General features: G+C 37.4%; 1 protein-coding gene across 6 annotated transcripts in view; it reads left to right on the top strand.

Moving 5' to 3' along the window:
* The first annotated feature begins 7,568 nt into the window (after positions 1-7,568).
* The window catches only part of LOC128506637 (GDP-L-fucose synthase-like), a 39,825-nt gene continuing 27,158 nt past the window's right edge, over positions 7,569-20,235 (top strand). The window contains exon 1 of one of the 6 annotated variants that reach the window (XM_053477186.1): positions 7,569-7,590. Coding sequence is in view for 2 of the 6 variants with exons in the window: in XM_053477181.1 (XP_053333156.1) it covers positions 14,549-14,566 (18 nt within the window). In the remaining 4 variants the exon portion in view is untranslated. Of the gene's footprint in view, positions 7,591-13,936; positions 13,966-14,318; positions 14,627-17,499; positions 17,576-20,235 lie in introns of those variants that run through there. The other 5 variants (XM_053477182.1, XM_053477183.1, XM_053477181.1 and 2 more) reach the window with 5 other exon arrangements.

Raw genomic sequence — 20,235 nt, forward strand, 5'->3', positions numbered from 1 at the left:
TGTTATGTCGCAGTGGGGACCTTCGATAGTGGCGCAGATGACGAGACTGCTCGAGACAAACAGACAAATTGGCTAATTCAATAACTAACGCGTAATCAGGCTGCAATTATGTACGAGGAAACGGCCGTGCGCACTTTATTAACTCTGCGAACGCCTCCTGAACGATTTATTCTCAAAAGCTCGCTCGTCTAGAACTAATGTACATAATTGAAACGTGCGTTCTTGTCTCACCTCCGACTTGCTGCTATCACTCCGACTTATCGGCTTATCATTTCGCAATTATACAGACACGATTAGGGCGCGCGTGGCGCTCTGCACCACTTTCGGTCCGGATGAATCTCCTTCCAGATGGAAAAAGTCTTTATGAACAATTTGACGTTAAATCAGCTACGTTTTACTTCAAAGTACGCAAGCAAATAAACAGAGCTTTGGTTAAAATATTGCATTGAATCATACAGACTATTTTTTTCGTTTAATAAATTTAAAATGTAAAAAAAAAAGGGAGATGTCGTCTACGTTACTACGGAGTTTATTATTTTCCAACAATTTAACGTAAAAATAACATTTGTTGAAAATGTAAACATTGTGATATTTATCCGTTCACAGCGATGTTTTATAGCATGGAACGTTCACGAAGCAAGTTAGCTTTTGTGTTGTAGAAACTAAAAACACTCATCGGTTCAGTTTTTCTCTCTTGGTAAACTCGAACACAACAAAAAACACAGCTTGTTTGAGTACGTATGTTACTAAGAAAGTGTTAACTAATTCATCAGAAACCGTATTAACAAGAGAACATTAATACAGTAACTACATGTGAGTTGAATTTCAGAGCTGCTGTTAGAGAAAATTTATTACCGGTCTCCGACCAATCAAAATCCAGAATTCGACAAACTGTAAGGCTTTTTTAGTTTATTATTTGTTACATGAGTTCTTAGACGTAAGGTTGATTATGGTCTCTCTCTCTCTCTCTTTCTCTCTCTCTCTCTCTCTCTCTCTCTCTGTTTCACGTAGCCACTTTCTAATCAGCTCTGACGGACCGTATCCATACTGTTTAGGCTTTAATTCAGCCAGACGTTCATGCAACACACTGGTTCCTTCTCAGACCTAATAGAATTAGTCCTCCATTCAAGCTCCCCATCTGATGTGATCTGAATATTATACCTCCTCTTCCGCTACTGAATCCATCTCCTCTGCTCACAGAACCTTTGAGCAAAGCAAAGGTTAAGCCTCGCTCTCACTTATTAGTCTCGCTAACAGATAGAGTCTCAAATGAGAGGACTGATTCATTTGTGATTAGCCACACATAATCCTTTCACGACCACGTCCTTGTGTAGCGCTAATTTCCAGAATTCATCTTGACAGCTTTATTATTTAGCTTCCCGAAATGACCCAACTCGCAACTTCTGCCACTTGTCAAAGTGTGTTATGTGTACTCTTTAGGCTACATGGTTTAAAAAATGTAGAAGATGTAGAGAAGATAGCTGAGTCATAAAGTGGGTATAAATGAAACTGACACTAATAGAGGCCCATTGGGGAAAAAAATCATGCTTCTCCATTCCCAGAGTTGCCAGGGGCACTACATTTGCACCAAACTGAGCCAAGTTAAAAATACTCCAGTAGGTTTTGTTTGTTTGTTTGTTTGTTTGTTTGTTTCAAAAGGGAGAAATTTTCAAGAAACCATTGGAGATGATTTTGTGACATGGCGCATTATCCTGTGGTCATAAAGTGAGGAACGATACTCAGGTTGGCTGTTTCATTTAAACCATGCTCAATCTGTACTAAGGGGCCAAAAATGTGCTGGGAAAATCTTCTTCACACCATTACACCACCAGCCTAGTCTAAAGTCCTGATACAAGGTAGGATGGATCTATGCTTTATTGTTATTTATGCCAAATTCTGACCCAACCATCCAAACGTTGCACTAGAAATTAAGACTCATCAGATCAAGGCAACATTTTTCCGATCTTCTGTTGTCCAATTTTGGTGAACCCATGTAAATTATAGTCACAGTCTACTGTTCTTATCTGACAGGAGCAACACATGGTGTGGTCTTTTGCTGCTGTAAACCATCTGTTTTAAGGTTTAACATGTTCTGTGTTCAGACATGCTCTTCAGCATACCTCAGTTGTAATGAGATGTTATTTGAGTCACTGTTGCCTTTCTATCAGCTAGAACTAGTCTGGACATTCTCCTCTGACCCCTGGCATCAACATGTCAATTTTACCCAGAGAACTGCTCGTACTGGGGACACCATTCTCTGTAAAACCCTAGAGATGTAAATCACCAGTAAATTTTTCACACCCAGTATATCAGCAGTTTCACAAATACTCAGACCAGCCCGTCTGGCACCAACAACCACGCCACACTCACAAAGTCACCTTTTAGCAGATCGTCTTGACCATGTCTACATGCCTACATGCGTTGAGTTGCTGCCATGTGATTGGGGATAAAATGTTTGTTATAACCAGCTGCTGAAGAGGTCTATCTAATGAAATGGCCTAATAAAGGTAATGCATTAATTATCATACACTATATGGATAAAACAGTATTTAGCCAATCTGCAATAACATTGGATCCAAATACATTTACATTAATGTGGAGTTAGTCCCCCTTTTGCAGCTCTAACAGCTTCCACTCTTCATGGAAGGCTGTCCACTAGATTTTTGAGTGTTTCTGTGGGGATTCGTGCCTGTTCATTCTGTAGAGCATTTATGAGGTCAGGCACTGATGTTGGACAAGAAGGCCTGGCTCGCAATCTCCGTTAAAGTTCATCCCAAAAGTGCTTAATGGGGTTGAGGTCAGGGCTCTGTGTTCGGCCCGGTCAAGTTCTTCCACACAGAACTCATTACACCATGTCATTATAGTCCTTGCTTTGTGGACTGGGGCTCGGGCATGTTGGAATAGAAAAGGGCCTTCCCCAAACTGTTGCCACAAACTTACAGTAATAAAAACTATTGCATTGTCCAAGATGTCTCGGTATGCTGAAGCATGAAGATTGCCCTTCACTGGGGATAAGGGCTCTGATTGAAACACCTAAATTGAATAATTTACAGGTTTATTTTATTTTATTTTATTTACCTTTATTCAACCAGGCAAGACAGATTAAGAACAGGTTTCTTATTTACAACTGGTTAGCCCATGTGCAGTACATGTAGTGTATTTACAGTATGGAGGTCCTTGTGAGAGTGGCAAACATGTAGTAGTGCTTTGAAAACATAATAAAGCTTGCCATCTGCTGGTTACAGGTGATATTGTGCGTGTTCTCCAACACCACGTCCCAGTCGAGACAGTGTACAAGAGTCAGGTCAAGTTAAGTCAAGTAGGCTTTTATTGTCACTTCAACCATATACAGTTCAGTACACAGTGAAACAAACCACGTTCCTCCAAGGTGCTACGGTACATACAACATAAATTAACAACATAAATTAACAAAAACTAACTATCGAACTATAATCTAATACAGCTAAGCTGGGAAGCTGAGACAAAACAGATTAACATTATAATTTAACAGAAAACTATAACTAATAGTATAACTATACAATAAGACAACATAAAGTGCATGTGCAAATGTGCAAACACACATTTCAATACTAGGTGGTAATGAGATGACGTGGGATGAGAAACGATAAACATTTCTTTTGAGCAGCAGTAAAAATATAAAAGAGTTTTTTATAAATAAAATAACAAGTAATAAATATTGTGCATAAGAGCAATTACAGGTTGGTGTGTAGAATTGTTGTTGTTGATGGTTGATCAGTGTGTTTGCGCATGTGTGTTTATCAGGTCAGTCCTATTGTTTTGAGGTGGTTGAGTTTATCTGATGACCCGAATGCTTCAGTACCTTTATCCAGATGGCAGGAGTGTGTCCGATCTGCCACAATCCTGGTGGCTTTACATGATGCAGGGTCCAGCGTAAATGTCTGTGATAGACATCCTTACTATCTGCCGTGGTGTCTTGCGGTTCAAGATGGTACAAAGTGGTCAGAATGGGTGGTGGACGCTGGCTCTTTCTCATCCTTCTCAAGAAGCAAAGACGCTGTTGGATTTTCTTGTGCAAGAAGGTTGTGTTGAGGGACCAGGTGAGATTCTCCTCCAGGTGGACACCCAGGAATTTGGTGCTGTTAACGATCTCCACAGAGGAGTCGTAGATGTTCAGCGGAGAGTGTATCTGTGTATTTTTGAAATCAACAACCATCTTTTTCTTATCAACATTCAGAGACAGGTTGTTTTCTTTACACCAGTCCCTTAGTTCCTGCATGCTGACTCGTCTTTCTTGCTGATGAGACACACCACGGTCGTAAACTTGCAAACTTGACAAATGGTGGGTGGTATGCAGTATTGATTCAGTGTTGGTGGTTTTATCCTATAATGGACTGTTTTTTCCCCACTCCATCCATTTTATTTTTCTCTCATACACTCTTTCTCTCTCGCTCCGAAACCAGTTCTAAAAACCGCTAACGCAAACGTGCCAAAACTTTTAGTTCCAAAAGTGAGTCAGTCCCCATAGAGCCTCAACTTACAATGCTTAACTTTACAGCAGAAACAAACATGTTTACAGTCGGGTACTGTAAAGTTTCAAAGTTTCGCACTTGATTAAACGAGTTGCTTGTTCTGTCTGCTGCGCTTTGATAAGCTTTTCTGGCACCAAGAGAGGCAGAATCAAACACGCAAACACATTGTCTTTCTATTTGTTAACAGAAAACCAGGTTTCCGAGTGTTTGTATGCTAGACCAGACACCTCTGCCATCAACATCTGTTGCTAAAAAGAACATAAACCACTGGAAAATGTCCTCATGAAATCCTAAAGAACAAAAGAGTGGACAGATGGAGGTGTTTGCCCAAGAAAGGAAAAGAGAGAGAGAGAGAGAGAGAGAGAGAGAGAGAATGAGAAAGTGAGCATGGGAGAGGTAACATTAAGAACAGATGCAAGAGGAGACAGGAAGGAAGCAGGATGGAGATTTAACACATTAATATCATATCCATGAGGAAGAGTGTAGAATTAAATGCTTTTCTCATATAAATTACAGTAACAAAAATGGTTTTGGTCTCCAAAGCTAGGTTTTCTATTCATGACTATCATGGAAATAACATCACATAAGCTTATCAAAACATCACGTCCGGCCACATCCCTCATCTCTTAAGTTTTCTAACAGGGTGTTTCTAACAGGGTTCTAATCATTAAACACATCAATGAACAAGAATAGATGGGCTCTAGAGAGAAATCCATTACGTCATAACAGTACTCTTACCAGTCTGATGACATCACAGGTAAGACTCAAGCAGAGGCTGATCTTTGACATATTTGTGCATGTTTCTCCAAGTCAAGGTAAGGTTTTGTTGTGCATATTCATTTTTGGTTTCCACTTGGTGTTTAATATAAATCTGTGTTTATTTTGTACATTGTCATGTGTTTGAACAGTTTGTTAATATTGAAAAAGAACCTGAGAAGCAAATTGCACACAGGTTGTAGCCTTTGTGTAGAGTCAATAGCTACAGACTCTTAAACTTCATGTGGCTTCAGATTAGAACAGTATGTAAAGAGCTTCATGGAACAGGTTTTCATGGCCGAGCATCAGAGGAGGGAATAAAAAAATTCCCATAAGTCTTGCCGGAGCAAAAAAAAAAAGGATTTATATATTTATCATTATTATCGAGGACAATATCATATTTAAAAGACACAATTGTTAAATAAATATTTGATTAAATATAGGCTAGTAACCTGTTAAAAATAAATAAATATCTGTACATCTTTAATCAATTTTCATTATTAATCAATAATTAATTTACAAGTTACATACGTTTCGACAGTATGTTTTATAATAAATATTTAATATTTAATGTCCGTGGTGTGAAATTTCCACAGCAGCTGTCTTATGTCACCATGGTAACGCACAGATGAAGTGACGTCTGCGCCAATGATTTTGCAGGGTTTTCCAAAGGGTGGAGTTTTTTTGAGGGAACTTCCCTTTACCGACATTGCCTCCAAACAGAGCAGTGAGTAGGGAGAACCCTGTGAAGTACACTTCGGAATGGAACGCAGCTACAGTGTGTTTGTGCACAGGGTTATTTGTGTCGCTCTGTGATTACACCAACGAACCACTAGATGGCAGTGGGTTTTCTATGCTGCTGCGTGGAGTTCGAGATATAATTCTTTTGCCAAACAAGTTCATAATAACTGAAATAGAAATACTGAATAGAAACTGCAGAAGAGTCCAGAGTCCAGATTAATAATCACAGGCTTGTGTGCAGTGGGTTTAGCAAAGGCCTGTGCAGGCAAAAAGCAAAATCCTTTTTGTGGGGGAGGGATAGGGAAAATAGGGAGCCTAGTTTTAAAAACAATGTTTCAGCAGTAATTTGTCATGCCTAAAATGGCGGAAATGAAGTCAGCTATTATTTTCTATTAAGCTATTAAGACTTCTTTACTGGCCATGCATCATGTTTAAGGATTTGAAAACGATACAGGAAGTGCTTTGTTCTGTGTCTTTAGGAATCAAAGTGAAATCTGCAGAATCTGAGAGATACAGAATCGATTACAAACAGAGGATCAGTCAATGCATAAAAGTAAATGCCTCCTTTCTCTCTGTCAAGGTCTTTAACAAAACAAAGAACAGAAAGCACGCTTCTTATTGGGCGCTTGCGGGGGGGGGGGGGGGGGGGTGGGGGGGGGGGGCGGTAACACCATCACCCTCGCCTGTTCCTGTCTCTCATTTCCTTTTTACCCAGTTGGCAACACTAAATACCACCTAAAAGCAAACAGTCTACATCACATGGGAAAAGCTGCAAAAGATGCATCATGTATTACAGGGATAATTTACCAATTACAGATTGTTCTGCAGCGACTGAGTCTTTGGGCTTAAAAAGACAGATATCTAACTTTCAATATGTTAAGGAAACTTCTGCAGTTCTGTACACTCAACTGCTGTTAGAGAACTGAAACTGGGGTCCTGAAAGAAAATTGAAGTCCTCTGATCGTACCACCCAGAACAGATGCAGAGCATGCAAAGTGTAGAGAAGTGGCCTAAATTAAATACGTCATTCAAGAGCCACAGAACGGAAGTGTTGTGAAGGAAGTTGTGCTGTGCCTGAATGTAACCTTTTAGCAGTTTGAATTACTGTAATAGGGACTGGTTCCCAGCAGCATGTTGTCACGTACAGTAAATTGGATTGGATTGTGAACGTTGGACACTTTCCGAAGTTTTTGTCTACTCGATTCATTTATTTTTTTTTTTTTTTTTTTTTTTTTTTTTGCTTTTTTTTTGCTTTCTGGCACTTTAATAAAATGACTTCCTCCCATTGTAAGGATAATGCCGGGATCTCTGATTTGTCTTCTTTCTTTTTATGATTTCTGTTTGAATTATCCAGCGTTGATTTCAAGAGAGATTCCGACTTTTGGCCGGTGAGTATAATTTTTTAAGTTGGCTCGACCTACAGACGCAAGTCTCACAGATAACGCCACCCTACTGTATATTGCACTGCTGGAGGTAGTGGAGGCCTCTTGAGATCTCAATGCCGCGTGTCTTTCTGGTTCACCTGAAGTTTGTTGTGTGACTGTAGTGGAGCCCTCTTCCATCTCTACTGGCGGGACAAAAGGTTAGAAAAACAGAAACTTTTAGTCAGGTTGTAAATTTTAAAAAAAGGACTTTTTTTACTACTTAAAAATAAAAAGGGAATATAGAAATTGAATCGTTCTTTAGGATGAATTCTTCAGCATGGGGTTATCTCTCTGTTTCACTTTTGGCAGACACTTTCTTGGTGTGATTTCTCTTTCTCTCTCTCTGAAGCCCTATTTGCATGAGAAATCATAATTAGCCATTTCTGGTCATTTGTAAAGGTAAAAATTCCCTCGCAAATGATCTACCATATTTTTCTCTTTTTTTTTTTGTTTGTTTCCTGTGCGCCTTTTTATCCATCTTGAATAAAGAATGGAGACTGCATTGGAGACAGTGCCTGGGTAGTATGGCGTGTAGCAACTCAATAATGGAACCCAGATCCCACTGAGATACCCTAGCCCTTACTGATTCATCTATCGTGTGAATACGCGAAATGTGCAGCAGTGACGGGTGCCAGGAAAGCCCCCCTAACCTTTACCGATATGGCAGTTTAACTCAAAGGGCTATGAGTGACAGGTGAAGTAACAAAGTGGTTAAACACTACGTGTATCTTTATCATCTAGCTTTTGACGATGAACTGAGGATGCTCAGGGGAATGCTTTATCAGATGTTTATGTTCTACACACACACACACACAGCCTCGTTTTAGGTGACAGAACATCTGGAACACAACATTGCCATTAGTGAAGTAATCAGAAGGTTGTTTCAAATATGAAATTAGACTATTTGGACACATTCGGGGCATTTGAATGACTTCCTTTCAGTTATGATTAATACTGATCATATAGTTGGCCTGATGTTGTGTTTCCTGCAAAGGTGAAACAGTACTGAGCCCAGAGGTGAGAAGATGAAAAGAATGTGCTGTTTGTGTTGGATTGGCATGATAACAATTGTCCCATGAGCCTGAACTATGAACACAGTTTTTTCGGGATTAATTAGATAATACCTGTTTACCCGTGTGTGTTGATATAGTGTGTAGACTGTTGGGTAAGCATAAAAACAGAAAAGGTGGGTTACTTCTTATTGTTTTTAACATGCGTGCACACACACATCTACACATCCACTTAATGTTTCCTAATTTTTTTTGTTTCTTTCTTTTCATATTTTCCAATAACAGGGAATTTCACTATTCTTTCATTATTCTTACAGCTGCAAGGGATCCATTTTTTTAATTTTTATTTTTGCCCTAATTCTTTCTTTCTTTCTTTTTCTTTCCTACATTCAAACTCATGACTCTTTATCTGCCGCAGACCAGATGTCCTCGCCTTATCATTTATTCAGGGCCAACTACAAGTTTGTTTTCTGTTCTATTCCTAGCCTTGTCTTTCTATGTCTCATCAGACAGGTTTTAAAGCTTCTACAGTATAGTCTACTACAAAAATTAGAATGAACACATCGCCTTTTCTACTCAACCCAGATTTAGGAACCGTACTGAAGGTAAAAACTGATCCGCAGACCTGAGGGAGCATGCTGGACTGATGAACTGATCACAATGGGGGGATGATATGCTCTACTATGGGGGATGTGTGCTCTACTATTCTTATATTCTCACCCCCCATATTAGAGCATAAATAAGTTTTATTTATTTTAATATTCTATTTTTAAATAATGATTACAGGATAATTTTTATAAGAACGAAAGCACAGTGTTTACAGATGTAGGACCTCAAGGCAAGGCAAGGCAAGTTTGTTTGTATAGGACATTTCATACACAGTGGTAATTTAAATTGCTTTACATAGACGAAAAGAAAATAAACATGAAATGAAATAAAAGATAATAGCAATAAGACATTTTAACAAAAACTTTTAAATTTCATTTAAATTAAAAATAAATGCAGTTTGCAACAAAACTTTAAACTAATTAAAATTTAATTAAAAATAAAAATAAAAGACTAATTAAAACTAATAGAAACAATTTAAAATAAAAATAAAACAGTTTAAGAGATATAAAAATAGTACAGTCAGTTCGGACGTAGCACAGTGCTCATTGAATAAATGAACAGCTGAACAGATGAGTTTTGAGTCTAGATTTAAATGTGACTAATGTTTTATCTGATCTCTTCTGGAAGCTGGTTGCAACTGCGGGCAGCATAATGGCTTAAAGCGGATTTCCCTTGTTTTGTGTGAACCCTTGGTATTTCTAACTGACTCAAACCTAACGATCTGAGCGGTCGGTTAGGGTTATATTCAGTGAGCATATCTGTAATGTATTTAGGTCCTAGGACATTAAGTGATTTATAAACAAGTAAAAGTACTTTAAAATCTATCCTAAATGTTACACGAAGCCAGTGTAAGGACCTGAGGACTGGTGTGATGTGCTCAGATTTTCTGGTTCTGGTCAGAATTCTGGCAGCAGCTTTCTGGATGAGCTGCAGCTGTCTAATGGTCTTCTTGGGAAGGCCGGTGAGGAGACCATTACAATAATCCACCCTGCTGGTGATAAAGGCATGGACTAGTTTCTCCAAGTCTTGATTTGAGACAAAACATCTAATTCTTGCAATGTTTTTGAGATGATAGTATGCTGATTTAGTTACTGCTTTGACGTGACTACTGAGACTAAGGTCTGTCTCCAGAATCACCCCAAGATTCTTGACTTGATTTTTAGTTATCTGACCCCTAGAGTGAAGGTATGCATTCACCTTCAGAGCTTCATCTTTGTTTCCAAATGCAATGACTTCCGTTTTCTCCTTATTTAATTGAAGGAAATTCTGGCACATCCAACTGTTAATTTCATCAATGCATTTGCAGAGGGAGTCTATGGGGCTAAAATCATTTGGAGATAAGGCTAGGTAAAGCTGGGTATCATCAGCATAGCTGTGATAGGCAATTTGGTTCTTTCTCATTATCTGACTTAGAGGGAGCATATACAGGCTAAACAGGAGCGGTGCAAGAATTGAGCCTTGTGGGACTCCGCATGTCATGGACGTCCACTTGGACTTGTGCTCTCCTATACTCACATAATAACCTCTCCCTTCTCCCCTCAAACAGAACTGATAATTGATCAGAAAAAGTGCATCTCATCTCAAGCTGACATGATTAAACAAGATCTAGCATGTCTCCCTGCTGTTGTGTAGGAGCCAACACAAACTGTACAATGATCAAATAAACAGTGTTAGGATCACAGACGTGAATATTAAAATTACCAACAATCAAAAATCACGTTTAGGATAAAAAAAAGTCACTGACTAAGAAGAAGAAAAAAGACCTTATATTTAGGCAGTCTGTATATCATAGGCTTTAAGAATGGTTCAACTCAAATAATGTTTTCTTGTTTCTTTGAATTCAAACTTTTCTCTTTTTTCTTTCTTTCTTTTCCTCCTTTCCTGTATGTTCTTAATGTAGGTTGTTTTGTTTTTAATTTCATCGCTTTAAAGTTTTTCTCTTCTGAGCTTACTTTCTTTTCTCTCTATCTATCTATCTATCTATCTATATATCCATCTATCTATCCGTCTATCTATCTATCCATGCATCTAGACAGGTCAGATGTGAGCAGGTAAACTGGTTTGATGGCTTTAGACACTGTTGGTCTCCTGGGGGGAGTGCAGGTGTGGGTTACCTGTTGCAACTGTCTTAAGCTCCTGGCGAGTTCATGAGGGGATGTGACCAGGTGCAGACTTGTCCCCCCACACGAGCCGTCATATAGGAACACCAACCGATTCTTTCAGAGAGAGAGAGAGAGAGAGAGAGAGAGAAAGGACTCCCCTTACTTTCTCTGGTGGTTACACCTCAAGGTGTCTCGCTACTCTCATTCGTGTCTTTTTAAAACCTACTCCGCCCCCTTTATTCTCACCTTCTCCATTGTTCACGCAACTAACGTTTCAGATGACGGTCTTTTGTCCTTGGGGGACTTAATTACAAGGAACTTACCTTAGACGTAAGAAGCTACGTACTTGCCACTGGGATAAATAAAACGATTTAAGATTTTGTTCCTGTCAGTGTTTGCGATGTAAAACCTGTCCAATCTTGCAGCACTGACTCTTGTGTCAGTTGTACTATACAGTATATTGTTTTATTCCCTGGTTCGTTTCTCTCTATGGATCCATAAATCCACGTTTTTTATTATTTCCTCTACAACTACAGAAGATTGTATATGTGGTTCTTTATTTAATGTGAATTACAGCATGTGAATAAGTACGCAGGATGCCAGTCACATCATTTGAAGCAAAAACTCCAGATCCAGTTTACAAATGTCTTTTACACAGATGTTACCAATGTGGTTTTAGTGACTTTTTGTGGCTTTCAATAACCACACATAGCTTGTCATTCTCCCCTGAAATACAAACTTGTACTTACTGTAGCTCAGTTGGTGCTGAATTATGTTTGAAAACTACACAAACGTCAGGATATGTCACAACTTCTTTTTATTTGGTCACTTTTCATCTGATTGTTACGAGTATTTCCTACTGCTGAGCCCATAAGTTTTGTTTCCACACCTTTGTTCTCTGTTGCTACATTCACACAGTTGCTCTGTGTTTCTGTCTCATCACCCTCCCCCCTGCAGGTTCAGTCTGACTGAGAGAGAGAGATAGAGAGACTCTGACGTCTACAATTTGTTCTTTATTCGTACTAGGCACATTAAACAAAAAAAACAATAGGTGTGATGTACGTAATAAATAGATTAGTAAAATAGTCTTTAGATGAATAACTAAAATGTACACATCAAATAGATAAATAAATATACATGTAAATAAATGAAATAAAAATAGCATTCTCTTAAATTTTATTGCGTGCAAAAAAAAGTTCCGATGATCGTAAAGACACAACACTCGTCACAACATCACACTGTCATGAACATTTCTCCTTACTTCCAGGAACAGGATGGGATCGAATCCCTCAGCAACAGCAAAAATTATGTTATTTTGCAATATTTTTTCTACTCTTCGCGTTGCTACGTTAAGCAGCTCTGACGCTAAAATGCAAAACTTACTAAGAGTTATCCTGTGCTTATGCTGATGATGTATTGAAGAATTATCATAAAAAAAAGCATTTTAATGCCATTAAACACAAATTTAACAAACAAACTTGAAATTTTAACAAATAGTCCTTTTTAGATTATGTATTTTTTGTTTGTTTCTTAAAACCTATTTAGTTTCCTTCCTACACAAAAATTCAATTATACTTTGTATGAATAACAGATTGGCAAAAAATAGATTTACTGTATTAAAAATGCAAAAATATCTTCACACAGGTGTACTCCGTTTCTTGTTGAATAAACTGCCCGAAGGAAAAAAGGTCACCTGATATGTGTATTAAACAAATACAATACATTTGTTTATCAGCATTAAACAAATAAGAGTTACGGTCGAATATTGACTTTGGAAAGTACACAGTCAAAATGTATTGAGAAAATTGCATCCCTTGTTTTTGTGTGGACTCCCACATGCTCGTGAAAGAAAATCTTTTTTTTTTTTTTTAGAATCGGCTTCTTCAGCTCCACAGACCACCTTGGCTTTATTTCCTCCCCTAACTTGAATAACACGTCTCCTGTCATTCAATTAATAAATAATGTTTAGTGTCACCTTACTGGAGGAAGACACAAAATTTTGCACTTACTAATTCTGGAAGCATAAAACACATGTTTATATGGTTTCTGTGATATAAAGGCCACATGTTGGATGTTCTTTCAAATTAACCCTCTTTAGCATGATGTTGCCCCTTCGGGCAACAAACCACTAATTTGGCCAACACACTGACCCTTTAAATTGTTTTAGGTAAAACATCACAACTTATCTAAAAGCCTGAGATAAGTCTGTGACGAAAGATATTTGACATGGGCGTGGGTGTGACCTTTTGTCTGGGGGTAAAACAGTCCTTTTTGGGACCATAGCCAGCTTGGACACACTGTTAGCAGAAGATTAAACAAATTTAACCTTTTAAGAAGATAGGGGTGGGTGGGGTGGATCTGCTGGACTCTCTCATTATACTGTATACCGCAACAAAGAAGTGGCACCGCCGGCTGATGTTCCACTTTATCGACATGACCATCGTGACTGCTTGGCTGCTCTACAAGAGAGACTTCACAGAAGGCTTGTGCAAAAGTGTCAAGAATCTGGCAAGAGAGGTTTTCCCAGTTCCACAACTGATGGGGGGTATACAGAAAAGAGGAGAAAGGGGACCCACCACACTTATTCCAGTCCCTGATGTGCTACTGGACATTACAGCCCACTCGATGGTCATGATTTTATGATGAGTGACCCAAAACCTCCATGGGTTATTATGTACAGGAAACAGAAATGAGTAGCTACCCCTCGAGTTTTCAGGTCTGCGTCATTCGTTCTTTTGTCACGTGACTCCTATAGACGCTATGCGGTGCAATAGATTCAAAGACCGAACGACTCAGACTAGAAGATATGATGGTGAGCTGCTCATTTCTGTTTATCATAGCATGTCCTTAGCTGCATTGTAATATATTCATTAGTGGACCTATAGCCAAAATATGTGTATGTTGACGTGTTGAGGGGGGGTTAAAAAGATTATTTTAATTTCTAATCAAAAGAACAGAATAAAATAAATGATTTAAAAAAAAGAGATATGTTCTTTTTGATGAACGAGATTGACTGCAAGTTGAACTTACCCTCAAGAAGAAAGCGTAAAGCTGTACGTCTTATCTCCCTTTTTTTCTCTCTCTCTCTATCTCTCTCTCTCATGACTTTGAAAAGCCTCAGGGGTGCTCATTATGGTGCCAGAGCTGCTTACTGTGAAACGCCCTTTCCCGTCCCCCTCCCTCTCCTTCCTGGACGTTATACTCTGTGTCCCAGCTTCGAATAACTTTAGCAGCATAAACACAGGACAAGGGAGTAACACATACAAATGAACATGAAAATCGTACAGTATATGCGTAAGTTAAAATGAAATTGAGGATATAATAAGCACAGAGTCTGCTCCACTGTGGATAGTCACGTGATCTTACATGATTGTTTCAGTGGCAGAAGTTTCATCATGTTCATGTTCCTTCAGGTCTGTTTATGTTTATCCTAGCTTAAAATATTTTCAGCAGCAGGAAAAAAAATAGTTTTGGTAAGTCTGGCTTCTTTTTTTCAACCAGTGTTCGGTGTGGGCAGGGGAGCACCATGGCAGGATGGGTGTCATTATTATTATTATTATTATTATTATTTGTTTTTAGCCGTGCTGTATTCATAAGGGGAGAGTCGTGTCAAGTTGGTTACTTTTGATAGCGTGGTATTTGATTTTTATATTACATCATTTACAAGTTTGGCAGTATCGAGTTCAGAGCAGAAGACAGCAGCAAAATATTCAGGCACTATAAATTCAACATAATGGTTTTTGTTGTTGTTGCTGCTGTTAAGGGATTGATCACACCCGGTTACTGAACGTGACTGTATTTACATAACCGAATAAGGGGTCCGTTTCAATAAAAAGGCGTGCCAGCTTTGCTTTGAAGATAGTGATTGTGTAATGGGGGACAATCCATACCAGGGGGGTGTTTCAGCGCATAACACTAGCAGTCAGCCGCGCCGCCACCTTAGCCCTTTCTCCCCTCAGATAGAGCAGGTTTATTTGCTATTACTTTTTTAAATTAATTTATTCTTATAATTAGTGGTGCTTGCGAAGCGAAGCACTAATACTGTTATCTCACCGGCTTATTTTTTTTCCTTTTCTTATTCTTCTTCCGTACAAAAGTTTGGCATGTAACGAGTCCCGCACCGCTTGTCGTAGACCCATGAATGGGGTGCTATGACTTTTCTACAGGTGTTGGAAAAGTCCCACAGACTTAACATTGAGACCAACATCAACTATGACATGGCACCACTCACATTTTCTTCAGGAAATGTGCCTCTCTATTTATTATCAGGGCCCAAGCAATATGACATCACCCCTATGTCGTCATAGTGTGTGAGGGCAATATTGTTATTCTTACCACCATTCAGGGGCTTTTTTGGGGGGGGTCGCAGACAGATTTATTAGGATGCCTGAGAGTCGCACACGAGATTTTGCTGCATAGCCCATACACACTTTCACATATACACATAAAAGGCGGTACATATTTAGAGCTCATTAAGCTGAATCGTCTCTCATACTTTGCACTCCACACACAGCTCTCACCCACCAACTCCCAGCATGCACCAGAGAGAGATGTAACAGAGAATAATGTATTATTATTATTATTATTATTATTATATTCCTTTATTGATCATGTCCACAAGAATCGCTTTATCTTTGACTTTAACTAAATGTCTGTACTCTTTTACTTAATATACAGTCGAAACTAGATATAAACATAAACTTCAGAAAAAAAACACAAAAACTTTTTGTTCTTTAATGTCAAACCTAAAATCAGAGTAAACCTTTTCTGTTTTAGATCAATAAATATTAAAAAAAATAATTTGTTAAATTTTAGAATCGAGCAAGAAAGAATTTTATGGAATTTTTTTAATACATTTCATCAGTCAAAAATTTACACACACTTCCTTAGTATTTGGTAGAATTGCCCTGAAATTCACTTGTTTCCCTCGGGCCAAGCGTTTTGGGTATCCTTCCACAAGCTTCCTACAGTAGTTACCTGGGTCAGGATCGTAGGCCTTCATGCTCGCACTTGCCTTTTCAGTTCCACCCACAATTATTTTTTTTTTTGGAATTGAGTTTAGGGCTTTGTAATGGACGCTCCAATACATTGACTTTGCTGTCCTTAAGGCACTTTGTAACTAATTTGGAGGTATGCTTGGGGTAATTGTCCATTTGGAAGACCCATTTGGATCCAAGCTTTAACTTCCTGGCTGATGGCTTCAGATGTTGTTTTAATACATTATATCCGCATAATAATAATCTCCTTTTCTCATGATGCCATCTATTTTGTGAAGTGCACCAGTCCCTTCTGCAGCAAAGCAGCCCCACGACATTATAGCCCCCCCCCCCATACTTCACATTCGGGATGGTGTTCTGAGGCTTCAAAGCTCCGCCCTTTCTCCTCTGAATATACCCTTTATTATTATGGCTGAAAAGTTACATTTTTGTTTACAGTTACTAACTGTTGTAGTCTGGCTTTTTTTTTTGTTGGTGGTTTTGAAGTACAGTAATGGCTTCCACCTCCCAGAGTAACCTCTCAGCTCCTGGTGGTACAGGACTCATTTTATTTGGATACTGACAAGGTCTTCTGCTGTTATTCTGGGGTTGATTCACACATTTTGCACCAAAAAACATCACTTAAATAAAAGATTTTTCCATTTATTTATTTTTATTTATTAATTTCTATATGTATAAGTGGTGTATGTAAATATTTCATGTAAATATCTGGTTTCAACTGTACATTTATTTATTGTTACTCTTTCTATACTATTCAGTTTCTGTTTGTTTATTTTGGGGGGAGAGAGACATTTTTTAAACATTCATGGCATGACATGAAAAGAAATAAATACATCTTAAAAAAAGCTTTTACATGAGTAGATGAATTTAAGTAAAACAATAAACACATGGGAGAATAGGTAGATACATGTAAAGTTACATAATAATTAAAATCCTAGAAAGAGAGAGAGAGACTTATAGTTACTCACATGACTGTATGAAGCAGAGAAAGACAATAAATCTCACCTGAAGGGGAAATAGGGCGTGGCTCAGTTAAACAAACCATTCAGTGCTGAAGTGAAAGAATCGGCTCTTGTGAAACAGTGAGGCGGTTCCTCGTGTCTGTGCGAGTCCTTTGCATCACACAGGTGTGTGTCTGTGAGTTGGCAGGTCTCAGATAATACCCCTGTTCTTCTGGAGCTTTAACACATTCCTCGTCCTCCCTCAGTCGTTTGCTTCAAGGACTTAATTTTTGGTTCCTGCTCGTGTGTGTGTGCGTGCGTGTGTGTGTTTGTGATAGTGTGTGTGCCTGTGTGTTCATCGAGGTTGTGGAAAATTTATTTTTTTTAAAAAAGGGAAGGAGAGGAGAGAAGAGGACACACCTCAAACGCCTGGAGATCATTTCTTTCACAATATTCATAGCAGAATAATAAAAAAAAACAAAAGGTAATTCACTTTTTTCCCTTATTTTCTTGCATTTTTTCCACAAAAATGTCAGCTTTTTTCTTTTATTTATTTATTTATTTATTTATTTAATGAATGGTGGGTGGGTCAGGATTTAATAGTTTTTGATTTTTTAGTTTTTTTTATTAGTTTATTTATTTGTTTGTTTGTTTATTTATGCATTAAGAAATAAATAAAAAAAAGAAGAAAGACAGATGTTATAGTTCAAAATTATAATAATCCCGAGACACGGTGTGTTCTTCTTAATCTTAAGCTCGCCATTACCTGCTCATGAGGTGTTTTGCCTAAAGACAAGGTTCACTGCATAGTCGAGACAAGCAAAAAGAGTTCACAGCGAACAGCACATTAATGTTTTACGTCAATATACCGCTAAAAAAGAAAATGCATTTCCAATCTAAAAAAAAGAAAAAACAAATTAAATAATTCAATCTGTTGTTAAAAAAAAGTTAGAATGTATTTTAATTTCTTTTAAGTTATAAATTAATTTATTCAAATGTAAAACTTTAAAGGGATTACAAAACTGCAAAGAATTAAAAATCAACAAAGATAAACAATCTAATAATGGATTATAAACGGGTTTGGTTAAAGACGTAGTCATAAAATGGTGACTGAGCAACCAACCTTGTGTGTGTTTAGTTCACCTCCAGCTTGAATTTACATTAGATCACCATGAACTACACAACACTGAGATAAAACAAAAATATACTTTTTACTTTTTAAAATTTTACTTTGAAATTTTAATTTTACTTTTTAAAATTTACCTTTACATTTATAAAAATCAATCAGTCAGTTTGAACCGAGTCCAGTTTATTGTACTATAAAATTCTTGTTTTAAATTATTAACTAATATTCTGTTAGAAATGATTTACAATACTTCATTAAGGTAGCGTCGCTGGATCTTATTATTGTATCAAAAAACACTCGGATCCCTTCACAGCGACCTGCTCTGTGCTCGTAATTAAGACCAATTTATTTTACTGTAAATGTTTCAAATTACTGCTCTTTAAAATCACAAGATCCATTCATATATTTGACCCAAGGAGAAACTTTTTCGTCTTTATACCCTTTAATGACGAGTAAAATCTGCTCCACAGTTTGCCTCGGGGCACCAGGTTTATACCTTATGGTACACAAAGGCGAGGTCTCTATTACATACATTTCAGGTGCACAAACGACTATTACAGTAAACAGGCTAAACAGCAAGAGTGAGAGAGAACGATTGAGGGTTTTTTTTTGTTAAGTTTTTTTCCTCTTTGCACTTTACTAATAAATCACAGAACATATTGAACTCGCCACAGAATTCTGATCACTTATTTTAAATTCCGGACTCAGTGTTACTGTGATTGCTTTGTTCCGTACACAAGCACACTTCCTGCTTTCACAGGCTCGAAAAGTGTTTACTTGTTTTTCTTTGTTTATTGTTAATACATAACATAAACAGTTAAAACTGAAAAAAGTGGATTGAAGAGAAACCAGTAATGTTAAACCTCACTAAAATAATAAAAATAATAATATTAGAAATAATAATAATAATAATAATAATAATAATAATAATTGGTTAAACAGTAAAGTGCCGTTTGCAAAGTATTAATAAGGCGTGATTTACTTTATGTCGAAAAGATTAATGGATCAAAATCTACTGCAAATGTTCAAACTGATACAGTAGATCTTCATAATAAAAAATAAAGTCCTGAACAATTACATTGTAATAATATTGCTAAATTAAATATGACATTTTCTGTAGGGTTATTTATTTAATTTGTGTTTATTTAAAGTTTAAATTTTAATTAGTTTCAAGTCCAAAGACAGGCAGATTAGTCTCATTGCTCTTCACAAATTGCCTGTGTGTGAATGAGGGTGTGTGTGTGAATGAGGGTGTGTGTGTATGTGTCATGCATTGGATTGTCACCCTGTTTATGTACTTTTTCAGTCTTTATAAACCTGCAGTTCAGGTCTTCAGGCTAATTAGTTCTTTACAGCATTTATGATCTAATAGATTTAAATTCAAATTATTTATAAGAGCAAATGTAAAGCGATCATTTTAAAGCAGCAGATTAAAAATTGTCTCAGAACAAAAAAGGCAAAATAAGGTGGGCATTTTTTTTTCTTGATACAGTGAAGCTCATGATAGCGATGTGATGTGAGTGGGTGTAATCATCTACCAATTTAAATCGAATCATTTATTTTTATAACAAATTAAGACAGCATCCTGGCTCTGTTGAATTCTGACAAGTCTTGTGTTTTTAAGTTGCAAAATGCAGTAAATTTCTCCCTTTTTTATGAAATGAAACTCAATAGGGTTAACTGTAAAAAGTAGTAAAAAGTTTTTTAGTTGAAGTAAATTAAAATCTTGCCAATTCAATTATAATAACATATACAGTATTTTTTAAAGCAATTACTCTTTTAAAAATAAGAGTAAAATTAATTAATCTTTACTGTGAGCATAGAGTAGGTCCATAATAATAATAATAAGTCCTAAAAGCAGTGTGCGGCAGATTAGATGTACCATGACTCCAGGAAGAGCAGATGGCAGTGCGTACAAACGTCACCTGCTGATGTGCTTTCTTTCAGTTGGATCTTTGGTTTGTTTTTTTCAGCTGAAGCATTAACATCACGTTTGCATATACAGCGCACGGCGCTAC

This window comes from Clarias gariepinus, chromosome 18 (genome assembly GCF_024256425.1).
Source record: "Clarias gariepinus isolate MV-2021 ecotype Netherlands chromosome 18, CGAR_prim_01v2, whole genome shotgun sequence".
Taxonomy (NCBI): Eukaryota; Metazoa; Chordata; class Actinopteri; order Siluriformes; family Clariidae; genus Clarias; species Clarias gariepinus.